The 17,424-nt window shown below is 42.1% G+C and overlaps 1 protein-coding gene across 5 annotated transcripts in view; it reads left to right on the top strand.

Annotated features, from left to right (window-relative positions):
* pcdh7b (protocadherin 7b) overlaps positions 1-13,425 on the top strand; it is a 98,088-nt gene extending 84,663 nt beyond the window's left edge. For 2 of the 5 annotated variants that reach the window (XM_048971869.1, XM_048971868.1), the window contains exons 4-5: positions 8,087-8,105; positions 9,499-9,637. In XM_048971869.1, coding sequence (XP_048827826.1) covers positions 8,087-8,103 — 17 coding nt within the window. In that variant the 3' untranslated portion in view covers positions 8,104-8,105; positions 9,499-9,637. Of the gene's footprint in view, positions 1-8,086; positions 8,106-9,498 lie in introns of all 5 variants that reach the window. The other 3 variants (XM_048971867.1, XM_048971866.1, XM_048971870.1) reach the window with 2 other exon arrangements.
* Positions 13,426-17,424: the final 3,999 nt, after the last annotated feature.

Here is a 17,424-nt window from a genome sequence, read left to right as displayed (position 1 = left end):
AGCATGGCTGTTGACTCTCTTAAGACCATTATGCCCCCCAGGCATCGCAGGATTTTTTTTGTTTTTTAGCGGCCTTTTCATTCATCTGGCTGGCAGACCAGTGGAGGAAGATTCTGGGAATGAGAGAAAAAAGAACAAAAAGACAAGTGAAATGGTGTGAGAAACAGGAATGAGAGTGTGACAGTTTGTGAGAAAGGGGTGCTTCCTGTCACAATCTCACAAACACAGACACACATGCTCACCCTTTAGGCTCTGTGACTCAGGGTGAGGAGTCACTGCTAGGACTGACTCTAGGCCTAAGGTCTCTGTGTCTCTCCCATCTACAGAAACTGCCTTAACTTGGGCCATAACTGTCCTTCTGGTAGATGAATAAGCACATAATTCATATTGATGGAAATTTATAAACCTATCAGTGAAGATGTAAATTCATGTCCTTTCCATCAGCTGAGAAAATCTCATGTTTATAGATGTTGAATGTGTACTAGTTATTTATTTATACAATTTTTGTTATATTCTGTTATATATATATATATACATGTATTGTTTATTACTCTGCTATATTGCAGAGTCTAGCCTATGAGTGAGCTGTGTTGTCGTCATCATTGGAGTATGTATAAAAGTCCCATTGCGAATGACAGGCTTGGCCACGATCGAAGGCCATTTGTCCTTCCCCCGCAGTCCAGGGAATCCCGGATTGCACAGGGTTAACTCGCCGAGGAGGACGTATATGAAATGGAAGATGTAATGACAGAGCGCATTGTAAATGCTCTTTGCTGGTCTGGCTCCGGTCTGCGCTCACTCTTTAATCGCCCCGTTCTTAGATCACGAGAACATTCCACTTAAATTAATTAAATCTGGCCATTTAAGGATGCTCAGCATTTGTATTAAATTAAAGCATGTTCACATTACTTAGGAAGGGACTGTTGGTAAAGTCACTGGATGAAGAGTGTCTCTTACCAGCACAATGAGAGCTTCTCTTACAGGGAGGTGACACAGTTAGTTGTCGCAGGTAAATCGCCTGTTTTTTCTTGGAAACCCAGTTTTCTTACCCACATGACTGATGATACTTAAACCCAGCTAATTTTGGTTCTGTTACACAGTTCGTCAGAATGAGAATCTGCATCACTTCATTCTAATGAATTCTAAACAGTATAGTGTGAAATTTTACTGTATGTTGTTCAGTCCTGTTTATTCTACGAAATGGGGGTATTTTTAAGTGGTAATTCAGCTTAAGAGAATAAAGGACAGACACATGGTATCACTTCCGCTGGGAAGAGGAGGTGTTTCATTGACGTAATATAGCAGGAGTTAAGAAGGACACCTGAGCATCCATATGTTTGGTCTAAAATACGGTCTGAGTGCCAGATTGGACACCAATGCAGAAACACAGACGCACAGCACAGACAGAGGGAGGGAGAGATGCTGTTTTTATTTCACGGATAAGAGAGGCAGAGCACAAACCAGAAGGTTTAGGGATTTAATTTAAATTGTATTTTGACAAATAAGCATTTAATAGTGTAAAATAGGCCATTTTGTGTATGCTTCTGGAAGCGGTGATAAGGCAGCCAGAGGAAGCTGAATGAGACGTCCTCAAAAGACTGGGAGAGAATTTAGAATGATGATTATAAAAGCCATGTCGTCATGAGCTCACCCTTAGCTTTTGTTAGCAAGCCGTATCTCTGCCATCCCATTATAAAAAAAATAAATTAATTAAAACAGAATAGTCATCTGTCTGTTTCACACCACTTGGTTATTTCATTTATTACTTAGCATATTTAATTATTTTACTTTGTCATATTTGGGGGGGGGGGGCTATTAATCAAAAATTTTTTCTTTATATAAATATAAATGCTTAAATATGTCTTTAAGATGTTAATTAATATCTATCTGCTCTGAAAATGAGCTGAATGTGCAGTGGGTTCTTGCTGCTGCCTTTGCAGGTCTGGTCAGAGTAAAAGTGATATTACACTCCAGCACCCTTTCTCTGCTCTCTGCCTGCCGGACACATACTGGCTGTTCCCCCCTTAAATCAAAGGCTCCGTATTTGAACAGCAGTGGACAGCTGTGTAATCTGTAGCCACACGCAGGTACTCCTCCACAGTGGGATGGATTAAGACACTTCCGGAAGCTTCCAAAGTATCTCTCAGTCCTCCCCATACAGCTCCCCCCATTGCCTTCCCTTGCTGTGCTTAAATTGGGTGGATTTTGGGAGAGGATGGACAGGACTTCAGGCTCTGCTGTGTCCAGTCATGCCCAGCGGGCGCAGAAGCGCACCACATAGGACGAGGACTACATGTGCTGGTCTTGCGGGTATTTATCATGGCCCCTAGGCTGCTCGGCATGACCCCCGGCGACTCACACTTCAGTGGATCTCCCGTTAATCGCACCAGATGAGCGTCAGGCTCACTATCCAAGGGGCCAGGGCCGCTTAAAAACACAGCAAGCTGTGACCTCCCACATCTGTGCCTGTCAGGAAATCGCCTTCTAGAAGCATCCAGAGTCCCCATCATCTTGTGGTATTGAACTGGTGACACGGAATTGCCATCATCATAGACTTGCACTTCATTCTTCTTTGTGTTGCGGTTTGAGTGACGCGAGATCTGTCTGCAATCATATAGCCTCTCGTGAAACTTTGCTCTTTCCTCAGCTAGAAGATCACTTTAATACAGTGTTTCTTGTTCCCACGGTGGCTGTAGAGCATGGCTGCAAATTCCCGTCCTGGAGAGCGAGTATACAGCACAGTCTGCAGATCTCCCTGCTCAAACACACCTGATTCAGCTCATTAGCTAATTGCCAACTTTAGTACATGAGTTTTAGGAGGGAAATCTGCAACTGTGTCACAGACTGGCCCTCCAGGACTGGAGTTCAGCAATCCTGTTGTAAGATAAACCAAATGCAATGCGTACTGAGAATCATGGTTAACCTTCCTGAAAAGCCAACTAATAATAATATTTCATTGTAAAATGACCTTGTAAGGCATCACTTACTACTAGAACTAAGACTAGATTAAATAACGAGGACAGGCTTGCTGGGTTTTCAGAGAGCTTTAGTAGCATTTCCCTTTTTTACGGATTATGTGGCTTAAACCAAACAAAACAAAGAAGCTGCACGCTGACAGGCTTCCCTTTCTCTACTCTGTCAGTCGGGGGGGGGGGGGGGGGGGGGGGGATAGTGGTGTCATAAGTCGTTCCTGTGAATTCTTATCTCCGACACGATCGGACGCTGTGTCAGCAGGGTGGCATGCCAGAGCCAATGAGGCAGGCAGGATGGCTAGCCACGCCCCCCATCTTCTTAGCCCCCCCCCACAATCTGATAGTTTGCGTGGCAGCTGAGAGACCCAGCTCTCCATCCCGGCGAGGAAAGGAGAGGTGACTCCTAACCCTGGTGAGCCTTGACCCTGTGGTGACCCTTGACCCTGTGGTGACCCTTGACTCTGTGGTGACCCTTGCCAGGCCACACCCCCTGTGCCCCCCATACTCGGCATTGATATGCTGGGTGCGCCTCGCGCGTCATCTGCTGCTGAGAGCCATCGAACACTAATATAGACACATTGTCCTCAGCACTCTGGTCCCGGTGCTGTGCTCCCATTACAGACAGATGTTACTCCCTAATATAATGGTGAAGATAGCCGTCTAAATGAGTTTATTAAAGCTAGCGCATGCTGAATGTGAGTGTGAGCCATCAGGACTTATGACTTCATTTTCTTTACTCTAATGGGAAGTACATTAATATATATATATATATTTTTTTACTTCCGTGAGCTTTTCTTTTTTTTGTTTTTTTCTACAAAAGAGAAAAGATGATAGAAAAAATCATAAAGCTGTATTATATGGATATTACTATGTTTTCCTGCTGAGTTTGAATAATTCTGGAAATCAACCTCGGTGTAATAGAGATTCACATGCAATGGAGTTTCCCATGAAGTCTTTTCAGGATCAGACCTTGGTAATCAACCTTCTCTGTGGCCCAAATAGTGCTGATATCCTCAAATGCCAGCAAATATTTGGCTTATGGGGCATGATGGTAATGTTCAGGATATTCAGGGTTATGGGGCCCCATCTGGACAGATTTCTTATGGTTCCAGGCCATAGGCCTGGCTGGAAGGTGGCAGGTGCCGGTGTGCTTGATGCCTCGGGTGCCGCTGGCGTGCAGCATGCCCTCGCTGCCAGCGTGACATTCGTTTATTTGTTTCAGTGTTCAGATTCAAAGCATGTGAAACACCTCATGACTCGCTGGCGTAATGACATTTAGAAGAACGACTTTAATAGAAGAATGTGATCTAAATGTTAATCCCTTTTCACCCAAGAGGTCTTGGAGAAAGTAGCTGCCCCCCAGAACACTGGGCTCTTTGAACTTGCAAGTTGCTTCCAAATTGCCTGGTGTTCAGGGAAGGAACTTTATAATCCAGACATCTGGTAGTTTAGGGACAAATGACATCCTAGTGGTCAGGGTGTAGTGCAGCGCTAGGCCTCATTCTCACAGCCTGTGATGTTTTTATCTAATCAACCCCATTCAGTCTGTACAAAAACATGTATCTGTCCATCTGATAAATCTGTGAACTGACAGAGATCATGTGACAGAGGAGTAAAGCTGGATGTGAAACGTGAGTGAGTGTGCACAGTCGTGTGTTTGCACATTGCTCTGAGTGTGTGTTAGTGCTCACAGTATAGCCATAATCTCAGTTTAGACTGTCGGGGCACTTTTGAGGGCATATCTATGTGCCTTGCCTCAATTGGGCTTTGTTGGTGCCAAAACACGTTACTGTATGCATTTCTCTGAGTTGGTGTCCCCTTAGAATCATTACCAATAAGATCAACTACATCTGCAGACAAACATGCCATATGGCTGGAGGCCTGTGTATTTGGTGACTGCTTGAGGAAATATAGCTACTGTATTAGTTATATACAATAGTTATATATAGTTTACCTGCTCATCCTAATTATAACCTGTATCTGGCAGAAACCCTCATATAAGCATCAGGACCTGTATGCTAGTTAATTTTCCTTAAGCCAGAGTCCAGGTTTTGTAGAACCTGGCATCAGCATTTTCGTTTGTATAGAACATTAGCATGTTCATTATTATTTTACTGGTCTGTCTGCTTATACTGTTATATATCAGTTTAGCCAAGCATTCCCAATGAGAGCAGGTCACAGTGGCATGTCACAGTTATGCATCCTTCATGAAATCGACAGGCTGTGTGGAACCACAGCTTATGCAATCTGTACATTGCCGGCCTGTTATGCCAGGATAAACAGCAATTGAACACGTAACAATGATTCCTCTCACCATTGACTCTTATGGGCTGTGTTAACTCACCCAGATAAATGACCTGTTTTATCAGTCTCACAGATTGTCTTTTGACATTTTTCCATATGTAATTAACTTCTAGGACCTTCTTTTGATGGAGCAACCCCCCCTCCCCCCCATCTATGACAAACAGACCTTCACCTGTAAACTGAATGATTCTTTAACTTTATTTAAAGGACTTACTATAGAACCAGCAGCCATTACAGCATTGTCTTTCTGCATGTTCCTGTGTGCTTGAATGAGTTCTACATTCCCATAAAATGAATTCATTGCAACATTATGGTTTCATTTGACGGGCTGGTATATGTCTGAATGTTACTTTAACATATGAACAGTTTGAATAAATTTGTGTTTCCCCATCCAGATGTTAAAGGGACACATTCTTACATTTAGCACATGGTGCACTTGAAATAAACTCACGGAAAGAAGACGGCTTCCGTTACAGTATGATTATCTCAGAAATGCATTCATTACCTGGGGGACTTTTCCTTAAATAAGAAAGGCAGAGTTTAAGGGTTGAAATCCAATTAGGCTTCGTTAGTCCATGCTAAAAATAACACCGGCAAAGTCAAGAAACTGTTAGTCAGCCTTGCAGATATCTTCAAACGTAAATATAATGAATAATGTTAAAAAACGTACCCCTTGGTATCACACTGAGATGAGCTGATAGCAGGCTCTGCGTTTGCTTGAAAGGCTGTCTCTGGGTGCGTGTTGGGTAGAGGCTGCATTTAACTGGCTTGATGTGCACACGGATCTGCTGTGGCTACTCGAGATAATTGTTTCCATAAAGCTTTAAATATCATAGGTCAAGGTTTATTGAAGGTGGATGCATTCAGAACAAATCGAGTTTGTTCATAAAGGCACCCTATAAATTCTTCATTCGTTATGCGCGTGCAGTGTGGGCATCTTAAATTAGTGCTAATTGGATTAGCCCCACTTTCTCCCACCCTTTTGAATTTTCAGGCTGTTTTGAAGACAGTTGTCACAAGGACCATCATTATCATCAGTTATTAAATCGCAATGCAATACTAGTAAATAGTTTATTTGATAAACATCCTGCTGTGTGTTTGTAAAAACTGAATCATATGGACATATGACTGTTAAAAGCATCATAAATGCTCTGCTAGGTTCATTTACTAGATGACTGTGGATCCCCACCCATGGAGATTAGTGGCAGCCTTGAACATCCTGGTCTTTTCTCGTTTTATTATTTCCTTTGCATTTCTGACTATATGGAAATGTGCTATCAGACAGGAGGGCCACTTCCCTTCACAGCTGCCATATGACATCCATACACTCAGTCATCCTGGCCTGAGTTGGGGGTGGAGGATGGGGGGTGGGGTGCTGGAACCTATCCCAGGTGATATCGGGCGTAATACTGACACTCTGTACTGACATGCACACTCTGTACATGAGTGATATTAGCTTAGCTGCATGTTCCTGGACTGCAGGAGGAAATGGGAGCAGGAACCTTGACTGGGGAGAACATGCAAACTCCACACATGCAGACATGAGGCCCTGCTATGGAGGTGCAGCAGTGGAACCCTCTAAGCCACAATAGAACCTTCCTATTAGCCAGTGTATGTTTCTGCTTGAATCCGGAGTTAAGTAACAAATCAGATTTAGCAGAGAGTTTGCATGTTCTTCTTGCATCTCACAGGTTTCCTCCTACAGTACAAAGACTTGCAGGTAGTTAACTAGTTCAGGGCGTCCCCCAGGCCTGTGCCCTGTGATGCCTCAGATAGGCTCCAGGCCCTCATGCAGACCTTGACCTGACCAATAAAGCTTCAGTAATTTAGAAGTCTGTGGACACAAAGGCCTTTCACAGTGGATTTCTCAGAACCTGTGCTTAGAAGTAGAGCTTATGTGATTTCATTGAAGGACGCGTGATCTTTTAATCACAGATTTCTAACTCCTACTGGAAAGAAAGCAGCCAGTTTCTCTGAGGCCAAAGGCCCTGGTCTGGTTTGAGCATTTAGATGTGTCACACAGAAATTTCCATTGGTTATTTTATTATTTATGAGGGATATTGTCTATATAACATTGCCTGGCCCTGTGTGTTTGCATGCTCCTTTGCAGGCCCTCGTAGTCCTATACTGTAGGTCTATAATAGGATTGTCTATAGTGTATAGCATATGTTCTCCTCTACTGAAGATACTGTGCAAGCTGTCAATTGAAGCTACGGCTCCACTCTCTGACAGGAAGGACGGGCAGGTCTGGGTAGGGCGGCCAGTGCAGCACTCTGAGGATGATCCACCGTGAACAGATGGGATCAGTCCGTGATACAGCCCTCAGGTCATCAGCTGATGACGGCTCGGGAGTTGGGGTCTATTCGGGATGTGTTATGTGACGGTTGGCAGAGCGCATACGTTCAGAATGGAACGTGACGAGACTGGAAGGACTAACTCCAGCAGGCACCGAGCAGATCTTTCCCTGATAAATATGCACATTAATTTCAGTTGATAAGGAGATGGCTTATCTAAAACCCTAAACCCCAAAATGGACTGAGACTTTCCTTCCTTGTCATCTATACCTCTCTTTCTGTTACTTCTTAGTGAATATTATTTAATCATATTTTTGATCAATGATAGATTATTAAACATGCATTCGTACTACTGATGTTGTTACTATATAGTCATGATTTAAGTATTAACAGTAATCATGACTGTTGTTCCAAAGAATCAGTGCACAGTTTTTGAATATAAATGAATATATAAATTCTGGGAAAGATCCACAGTAAACTTACAAACAATGATTATATTTTATCCTTTTTTTACAGGAGAAAAAGAACAATAAAAGTAAGCCATCATTAAGATTAATTTTCTACTTAACCAAGAGTGGCATGTTGGATGGGCCTTGCTCACCTCACTTGCTTGTTTTTAAAGTTTCATACCTCATACCTGGTAATTAACCAACCAGTGTTAACATATACAATTGATGGTCTGCGCTAACACATCAGGCTTTGGGCTGAATCAGACACGTGGGAAAGACAGAATCCAGCTTAATCCTATTTTGTCCCTATTTAAAACACTGCCTTCAAGTCTAAAGCCTGATTATAACTATATAAATTTAAAGTGAAATACATTTCTATTCAAGAATTGAATGTCCTCTTAGGTTTAAGCTAGAAGAACACTGAGTATGGACTAGAAAAAATCTTACTTTTGTTTGTAGTAGTAGTAGTAGTAGTAATAGTTGTAGTAGTAGTAGTAGTAGTAGTAGTAGTAGTCATAGTAGTCTTATTGTTTTTGTTGTTTTTGAATGTCTTGTGAATATAGTTTTTGGTTGTTGAAAGACTCGCATTTTCAGCTTTGATTCCCAACCCTCAACTCAAAGCCTTCGGGTCATCCTATATTTATTTTTCCGTTCCAACACCAGCGTGTCGATTCAGCTAACAAACAAATCATCGTATCCCTGACTAGGTGAATCGGCCATGCTGGGGGAATGTGCGATGTGCAGTACTGTGTGGCCTTTGAGTAAATGATTGGGAACTCCTGGTCTGGATTAGATTGATTATTTTAAATATGTATCAGGTAGTGCCTGTTTAAGTTCTTATGTTATATAAAAAAACACATTTAAGCTGAAAAGGCAGTTTTATATTCCAGATTTCATTAGCCTAATTGTACCTCACTCTCTCTTTTATCCGCTACATTTGTTCGAAGGTATGTTAATGATGCAGCTAATTGGCCAGTGTGCTTGTTAATTCGTGCACTGATAGCAGTCACCATCTTCCACATTTTACACCCTTTAAGGTTTAGGAAAAGACAACACGTATTTATTTAAACACATCTTGCCCCCACTTTTTAAGCATGCTATTCTTTTAATTGGAAATCACGTCGTTTTATGTATGTGTGTTAGTTGTTTTTTCTTAGTTTTTGGTGGTTTTATGTTTCTACATGCAATTTGTGATGGACATGAAACAAAGACGAGTATCAGAAAATGTCCTTTGTATAGCAACTGAATTTCTGAACAGTTTTATTGAAAATATATATATATATATATTCATATCAGATGCAAACACCTGGGATGGTTAAGCAGTTTTCTATTAAGTTCAGCTGCATATATAAACATTGATTAATGTTTTCTGATACTCGCCTTATATTCATGTGACGTAATTATATCAGTAACCATATTGTCAGTGATTATTGTGAAGGTGGGCCGCTTGCTAACGATGGGTGTGTTTCGTGCCCGCAGACTCTCGGCCGCTGCCCGACGTAGCCATGACCGGCAAGTGCACACGAGAATGTGACGAGTATGGACACTCTGACTCCTGCTGGATGCCCGTGCGCACGTCGCCCGAGCGGCGCCAGAAGAACACCCAACCAAAGCTATCCACCTTCGTGCCCGGCGCTGCTGAGCAAGGCAGCCAGGAGACCCTCCCCAACGGGGACCCCCCACACCTCGTCGGCGACCGGAACCGCAACCTGCTCAACAAGAAGATGTCCTCATCGTCCTATGAGACCTTCAGCACGGCCAGCTTCGGGAAGAATGAGGACAGCCGCCAGGAAGACATTCCTCTGGCCCAGACGGGGGAGTATAAGCCGCCTTCCTGCGGCACGCTGACCCGGCGGGAGGTCTACCTGTGAGTCTCCTCCAACTGACCGGGCTCAGAGGAACGCTGGTCGAAGAAAATCCCAAACCCAGTGGATATAAACGAGATGATCATCAAAAAAAATACAAGTACAAATCCAACCTGCAACTTGTGGGAAGGGGGAAGAGGAGGGGGAGGTTAGTGACGAACGCGGAAGCTTGACATGCGGGAGCGGTGCTGGCAAGTCGGGCTCTGGGACGTTTGGCTGCCTGATTATTACATTGTACAATGTAGAATTCATTTTCATAACCTGCATGCATAATCTCCCCTTATGGACTGTACTGTATAAATGGAGTTTGTTTAACTAGTCTAATGGACACTAGGAACAGGAACGGGGCACGCGGCATGGTGCAGGACGCAATGAGAGCCTAGAAGGACGTTTCGCACGCAGTGCCCCTCGCCTGCTCTGATGCAAGTGTCACGTCAGTATGCAAATCCAATCAGATCATCTGATCTGATCCCCCCCCCCCCACCGTCCCCCCGTGAGCAAAGATCGGATGGCTTGCGATAGAAAGGAGTGAAGTGAGCAGCATGACATACTCATCTATGCGAATACCGCATCTAATATGAACATTTTAAGACTGAGCTTTAACATCCCACCCTGGGGATTGGACAGTGGTCATCATATCTTGCACCTTGCATCACATGAGATTACCAGTGTCAGATCTGAACCTGCTGAAACCCATAAATGTTCACTTGTCATCTTAAAAGGATCACGTCTTGTGGCACACAAGATAGCACCCAGACATACACTGAAAGATGTCTGTGCGTGTGTGTATCCCTCTCAAACCTCTCTCTCTCTCTTTATCTCACTCTCTCTCTCTCTCTCCTTTGAAAACACCTACAGAAACAAGCATGGGACACAGTGATAGCCATAAAAGTTTTATAGGCATTTGGAGTTTTGCTCGCTCATTCGATTAGCAGAGTTGAGGGGCCTATTGGAAGACACACGTTACTGAGCCATAATATATATTTGCGAAATTATGAGCCACTCAGTCAATGGCCATAAGTGAAAACTAAGCAAAAGGTGATGGTTCAATGATTTTCAGCGATCACAGATAAGTTAATCAGTTTAGTCAGTTTTAGATAGCAATCTTCATGTTTAAAATGCAGTTATGTTCAGCAGTCTGTGTCAGTTTACTTTTCATTGGGGGAGAAAAGTGGAGAGGGATAAACGCTGGCACATGCATGCCACTGCAGCTGTCGCATCGCATACCCAATACTCATCGTCTAGCCAGAAAGCAGAAGCACCGCAGGGAGTTGTGAAGCCAACACGGGGTATACAGGAACACAACGTGCATCTCACATTAAGTCAAATTGGTATCATAGATAAACCAAAGTATTGGGAATAACAAACTGGCATGAAGGTATGAAAAAAAAAAAAAACATTTCTCCGGTAAGTTTTAGACAAAACAAAATAGCTTTTGGTAGTATGTTGCTTTAAATACATGCGTATGTGTCAATGTATAGTCAAAGTATAGGTTGATCGAATCGTGGGAACGAGGCGCACCATGGCCTCTTTCCCGTTTTAAACACCCATCAGTAATCCTGAGGTTTTGTGCCTGTTTTTCCGCTGAGTGTTGTCACACCCAAACGAGACATTTTGTGGAGGAGACTGAGCAAAACATCGGGATAAAATAACGTAAAAAAAAAATCTCAGATGCAACGGACCCTTTTTTGTATGTTAGATAATCTTTTGTTGAAGAACTGCTTTTTTGCAGTTTCCATTCTGTAGTCTGTAAGTACTACTTGTTGTCAAGAGAAGTGCTTCTATGCTTATAAATTGTATACATACATAAATATGTACTTTTTATTGCACGTTTAAAGGGGATTTACTTCACTTACTGCGAAGGAAAAAACTTTTAAAAAGTAAAAAAAAATCTAAAACAAACAAAGGAACAAAAAAAAATCCTGTGAACACGGAGGTCCATCTTGTTGCTTGCTTTTGTTATATCTAAACAAACATTAGCCGTGTAGTATAACTTAGTATCTCAGTATGAAGAGGATGAAATATACCCGGGACTCGTCGATTCATGTTTTATTTATTCGTTCATTTGTTCCTTTATACCAGATTTAATTTCCCTCTTTTCCGATCCCCATTCCGTAAAACGTCCATTACAGTTATGGCAATGATGTGCATAAAATTACCTTTTACCTGTGGAAGTATCACTTGTTCATACATCAAAACGAGCTGCGACTTTATACTGGCATGGCATTTACCGAAGTTGATTTGTATGTTTTTAATACGTAATGATAATGATGATGGTCGTAAATCTGATCGTCGTTATTACTGTATTTTATTTTATTTTATTTTCCTGGTGCCACTTTGTATATTTAGAGTGCTTCTGTACAAATTTAGAGTGAATGCAACATAAGCAATTGTGCCTTTTTATACCTATCGGTATGATTCATTGTGGGATGGATATGGTATCGAACATTGGATGCTTTGTAAAAACTACAAAAGGTCTCTAAATGTAAATCAAACACTCAGTGGCGACCCATGAAATTGGTGGTACGTGTGATATTCAGCATGGGTGGGATCGGGTTGGATATGGATGGGTGGGGGCGTTAACCATGCCCGGATCTTGCGCTCTATATGCATTTGGTTTGTTCGCACGAGCGCACGGCTCTTTCGGAGTAATGCGCATGTGGAGACCTCTCAAAGGCATTTATACGTCGACATGTGACTGGCCCCAATAGCTAACCTGTAAAGTAAAGACGACTGATTGAAAATGGGCGCTGGCTGAACACACACTTCAGGAAGTGAAAGAATCCTTCCAGTCATATAGCCTGACCAGTTCAGCTTGGGCTATTGAAGGGCTCTCTTGAAGGCCAGGCTGTGTGCTCTCTAATTCTCTAAATCCATTTATTTATTTATGTATTTATTTATTCTGTATTTATTTACCTATAAAACATGGAGACGTCACAAGATCTGCATGTTCCCTCATTGAATAGGAAACAAACAAAGTAGCAAGGTCTAGATTTTTTGAAGCTATACAAATTGTACGCCAAAAGTATCTCCACTTTGATGACAGGATGCTGTAATGTAGATGTGCATCTTGGTAGTAGACATACCGCAAAAGGTCTGTCTATGTGTCTTTACATAAAAACAGAATAGCAAAACAACAATTCTATAATAATAATAATAATAATAATAATTATTATTATTATTATTATTATTATCCCCACATAACTTTAGTATGATATGATTTACTTTCATCTTGCCTTCGTGTATGTTCAGCCAATTCCATATCAAATCTTTAAGCATTCACAATCAGTGTACCAAGACCTTTGTATTATTAATCATAAACTATTTGTCCTGCAACATGGATGTTGATATCAAATCGAGGAACAATTTATCATCGTTTATTATAAGTCACTATGCACGCAGCTAAGCTGAACATGGCTAAATGTATTGAACGCAAGTCCACTTCTATTTATGAAATATTTTACATAATTTAATTTGCTTTTGTACAGGATTCTGTAAATAAATTGCTTGTCATTTTTGTCGCTGCAAAATTAAAATATAACATGTTAAAACTAAACTGTTCAAGCAGTTTATTTTAGCTTCTTTAGAGTGTTTATTAATCTCTGTGTATAAATACATAGTGTTACCATACCTCCAGAATCCAGGATGGCTAATTACATTGATATTTGATCTTCTAGGAAGAAGATGTGTATTTTTGGTAGGATGGGTTGATTTTTTGAGGAGCCGGTTGCTGAATTCCTAAACATCTCTAGCTGAGATCACGGAAGAAGACCCCTTGGGTAGTTAGGTCGGGTTTTGGTTATGGACATGGCCTTCTAAACGAAAACTCAGAGTTCTTAGACAAGGTACTATACCAGTGCTGAAAGACATGCCATCTTTAGATGTATAAACCATAAAAAAGTCAAATAAAACTATATCATTTAATTAGGAGCTTTGATAAAACTAATGTTCATCTCAAATTAGAGGCTTCTTCCACTTCTCTGCAGTTTGGACATCAGCCACGGAGATTACATTAACCATTTAATTAAGCACAATAAAGTTAGCCTGAATGCAGTGTGAACAACAATCATCCAGTGTGGCTCCCTCACAAACCCCAACCTTCATCACACACAATAATATAGATTATATTAACATCAGACGAGAGTGTGGCTCCCTCACACACCCCAACCTTTCTCATACAACAGTCATCCAGATCACATTAGCGTCACACGAGAGTGTGGCTACCTCACACACCCCAACCTTCATCACACAACAATAATCCAGATCACATTAACATCACATGTGTGTGTCGCTCCCTCACACACACCAACCTTCTGACACAACAATCATGCAAATCACAATAATGTTACACGAGGGTGTGGTTCCCTCATACACCCCAACCTTATGACACAACAATAATCCAGATCACAACGTCACATGAGTGTGTGGCTCCCTCACACACCCCAACCTTCCTCCACAACAATCATCCATATCACATTAACGTCACACGAGTATGTGGCTACCTCACACACCCTAACATTCCGACACAACAATCATCCAGATCACATTAACATCACACAAGTGTGTGGCTACCTCACAAGCCCCAACCTTCCGACACAACAATCATGTAGATCACATTAACGTCACACGAGTGTGTTGCTACCTCACACACCCCAACCTTCCTCACACAACAATCATTCAGATCACATTAACGTCACACAAGTGTGTGGCTACCTCACACACTCTGACCTTCTGACACAACAATCATCCAGATCACAATGTCGCATGAGTGTGTGGCTCCCTCACACACACCAACCTTCTGACACAACAATCATCCAGATCACATTAACGTCAGACAAGAGTGTGATTCCCTCACACATCCCAACCTTCATAAGGCAACAAGAATCCAAATTACATTAACGTCAGACGAGAGTGTGGCTCCGTCACACACCCCAACATTCCAACACAACAATCATGCAGATCACATTAATGTCACACGAGAGTGTGGCTACCTCACACACCCCAACCTTCCTCACACAACAGTCATCCAGATCACATTAACATCACACAAGTGTGTGGCTACCTCACACACCACAACCTTCCTCACACATCAATCATCCAGATCACAACATCACACGAGAGTGTGGCTACCTCACACACTCTGACCTTCCGACACAACAATCATGCAGATCACGTTAACGTCACACGAGTTTGAGACATTAACATCAGACAAGAATGTGGCTCCTTCACACACACCAACCTTCCTCACACAACAATCATCCAGATCACGTTAACGTCACACGAGTTTGAGACATTAACGTCAGACAAGAATGTGGCTCCCTCACACACACCAACCTTCCTCACACAACAATCATCCAGATCACGTTAACGTCACACAAGAGTGTGGCTCCCTCATATACCCCAACCTTCTGATACAACAATCATCCAGTCAACATGAACTTAAGTATAACTACAGGAAGCATTTACTTCTCTGGACCTGCAGGCAAATCTTAAGACATACTAAAGTGCCCCCCCCCCCTTTATTCTTAAAGCAGTTCTTTTTCATTGTTATTAATAAAGTCATTTATGTTTGCTAATTAAAAAAACTTTCATTAGGCTCACTTACCCTTCTGACCTATATGTGCTTCTTAATGGCCCTTAAAGCAAACATTTGGTGTATTACTTACACATGAATGATAACATTTTTCATTAGATTAATATTATGCTAATTATTCCCAATATCCGACACTACAGTGGAGAGAAGCATTCATTTATTGCTATTCAGTGAGACTAATGGCACTCCAGTTTGTTGTCATTGAAAAACCATTGTCCATCAAGAGACCTATTTCATATTCTCTCAGTGCGCTGAATTTTTCAGCTGTGTATATGCTATTTGCAAATAGTTGCGGGTATCACTGTCATTGTATGGTATCATGTTGGCACATCTTGCCCCAACTATGTCATCCTGGGCCCCAGTTCAGGTGACCGTACCTCGGCCACAGCGTTTGGACACTCTCTTTATCGACCGAGGTCACTACCAATCTCATTTTGGGAATTTAGTGTCCTTGTCTTGGCAATATCTTAACCAGAGCTGATTTTGAGAATAAAATGCCACAATGAATTATCACTTGAACATATGTTTACAAGGTTATGTGGACCTGCACCATCACATTTCCACATATTCAGCTAAACTGCAGTTACTGCCTCAGCAAACCAACTGGTGTCTTTAATCCTCAGACGAAAAGGGAGGCAGATTTCTAGGGCCGTCCAATGTCTGCCATTGTTCAGTCGTACCTGATAAACTTAAGGGACAAGGGAAGGAAATGGCTATTTCTCCAACTGACAGTCAGTTTTAATGCACATTAATTCAGTCTTCCACTTTTTCCTAACAAATGGTTTTAGCATTCCTGAACAAAAATGGAAATTTCCTCTCCATGCCAGGGGAAATTTAGAATAATAATAATTGTGAATACAATTAAACTTTAGGCAATGCATTTTGGACCACAGAAATGATAATCTTTTCAAATAAATTAAACAGTGCTGAAATATTTTACAGTTTCATAAATAATATATGGATTTACTTGTATCATGCTTGGAATTATTTGCGTAAATGTCATCTGGAATTAAAATGAAGCGACAGAACATTGGAACGGAGATGCTAATGGAGAATGAAACATTAATGTTTACATTAAGGGCTGAGAGGTCTAATACCAACCTTATGCAACCTTATGTGGGTATGCAAAGGATAACAGATGCCTCTATGGGTCCATGTAAAGTAACCAGCAGTGAACTGCCCAGACTTTCTCTGTGCTCTGATTGCAGGAAGCTGGGATGGGGATCTTGTCACTTTGGACAGCAGAAAAGGCAGCTGTCACTCCATTTGACCCTAAACTGCACCTCCCGCCTTCAGAGTTTCTGTGACGGGCACAAGGCATCACTGCCCTCAGATAAATACTGCGTGCTTAAGTCTATATCACAGATGCTGGCCAGTGTGGTCATATCTCCAGATAGAAGTCTGTGCGCAGTATGGAAAAGTGAGGGGGGAAGAGAGAGTGAGAGAAAGAGATAGAGGGAGGGTTTAAAGGGCTGGGCCAGGGGTCCGAAACTCAATTTACCCAGAATCCAGTGTGAACCATGAAATATGCCCTGAAGGCCAATGATCTTCCAGAAGCAGGCGAATTCGAAGGCCCTGCCTGTGATTTTCACACAGCCGACGTGACAGTGGTGGGGGCACTAACCATCAAAGTGCTTGAGAAGTGGGTGTCTTCCCACCAGTATCGAGGGGGGGGCTATGTCACAAGACCAGGTGTCTATCATGTCAAAATATATATATATTGCCCAGAAATAGTTATAGCCTGAAGTGAGGAGGAGAACTCAGCAGGCAAGTAATCAATCACTGTAAGGCACTGGGGCTGAAATGCTGCCGCATATGTAAACCTACGAGCAGGAGAAGGGAAGCCAGCAGGTGCGCCTGACAATAATCCTGCAGAGAGGCACTAAAATTGCCTCTGCACTGTAAGCGGAATCTTACATTTCAGTCTGTTTAAACAGACAATGCTGT

The sequence above is a fragment of the Brienomyrus brachyistius genome, chromosome 12, assembly GCF_023856365.1.
Source record: "Brienomyrus brachyistius isolate T26 chromosome 12, BBRACH_0.4, whole genome shotgun sequence".
In the NCBI taxonomy this organism is placed as follows: Eukaryota; Metazoa; Chordata; class Actinopteri; order Osteoglossiformes; family Mormyridae; genus Brienomyrus; species Brienomyrus brachyistius.
Note: the sequence above shows the minus strand (reverse complement) of the source record. Positions and strands in the feature narration are given on the sequence as shown.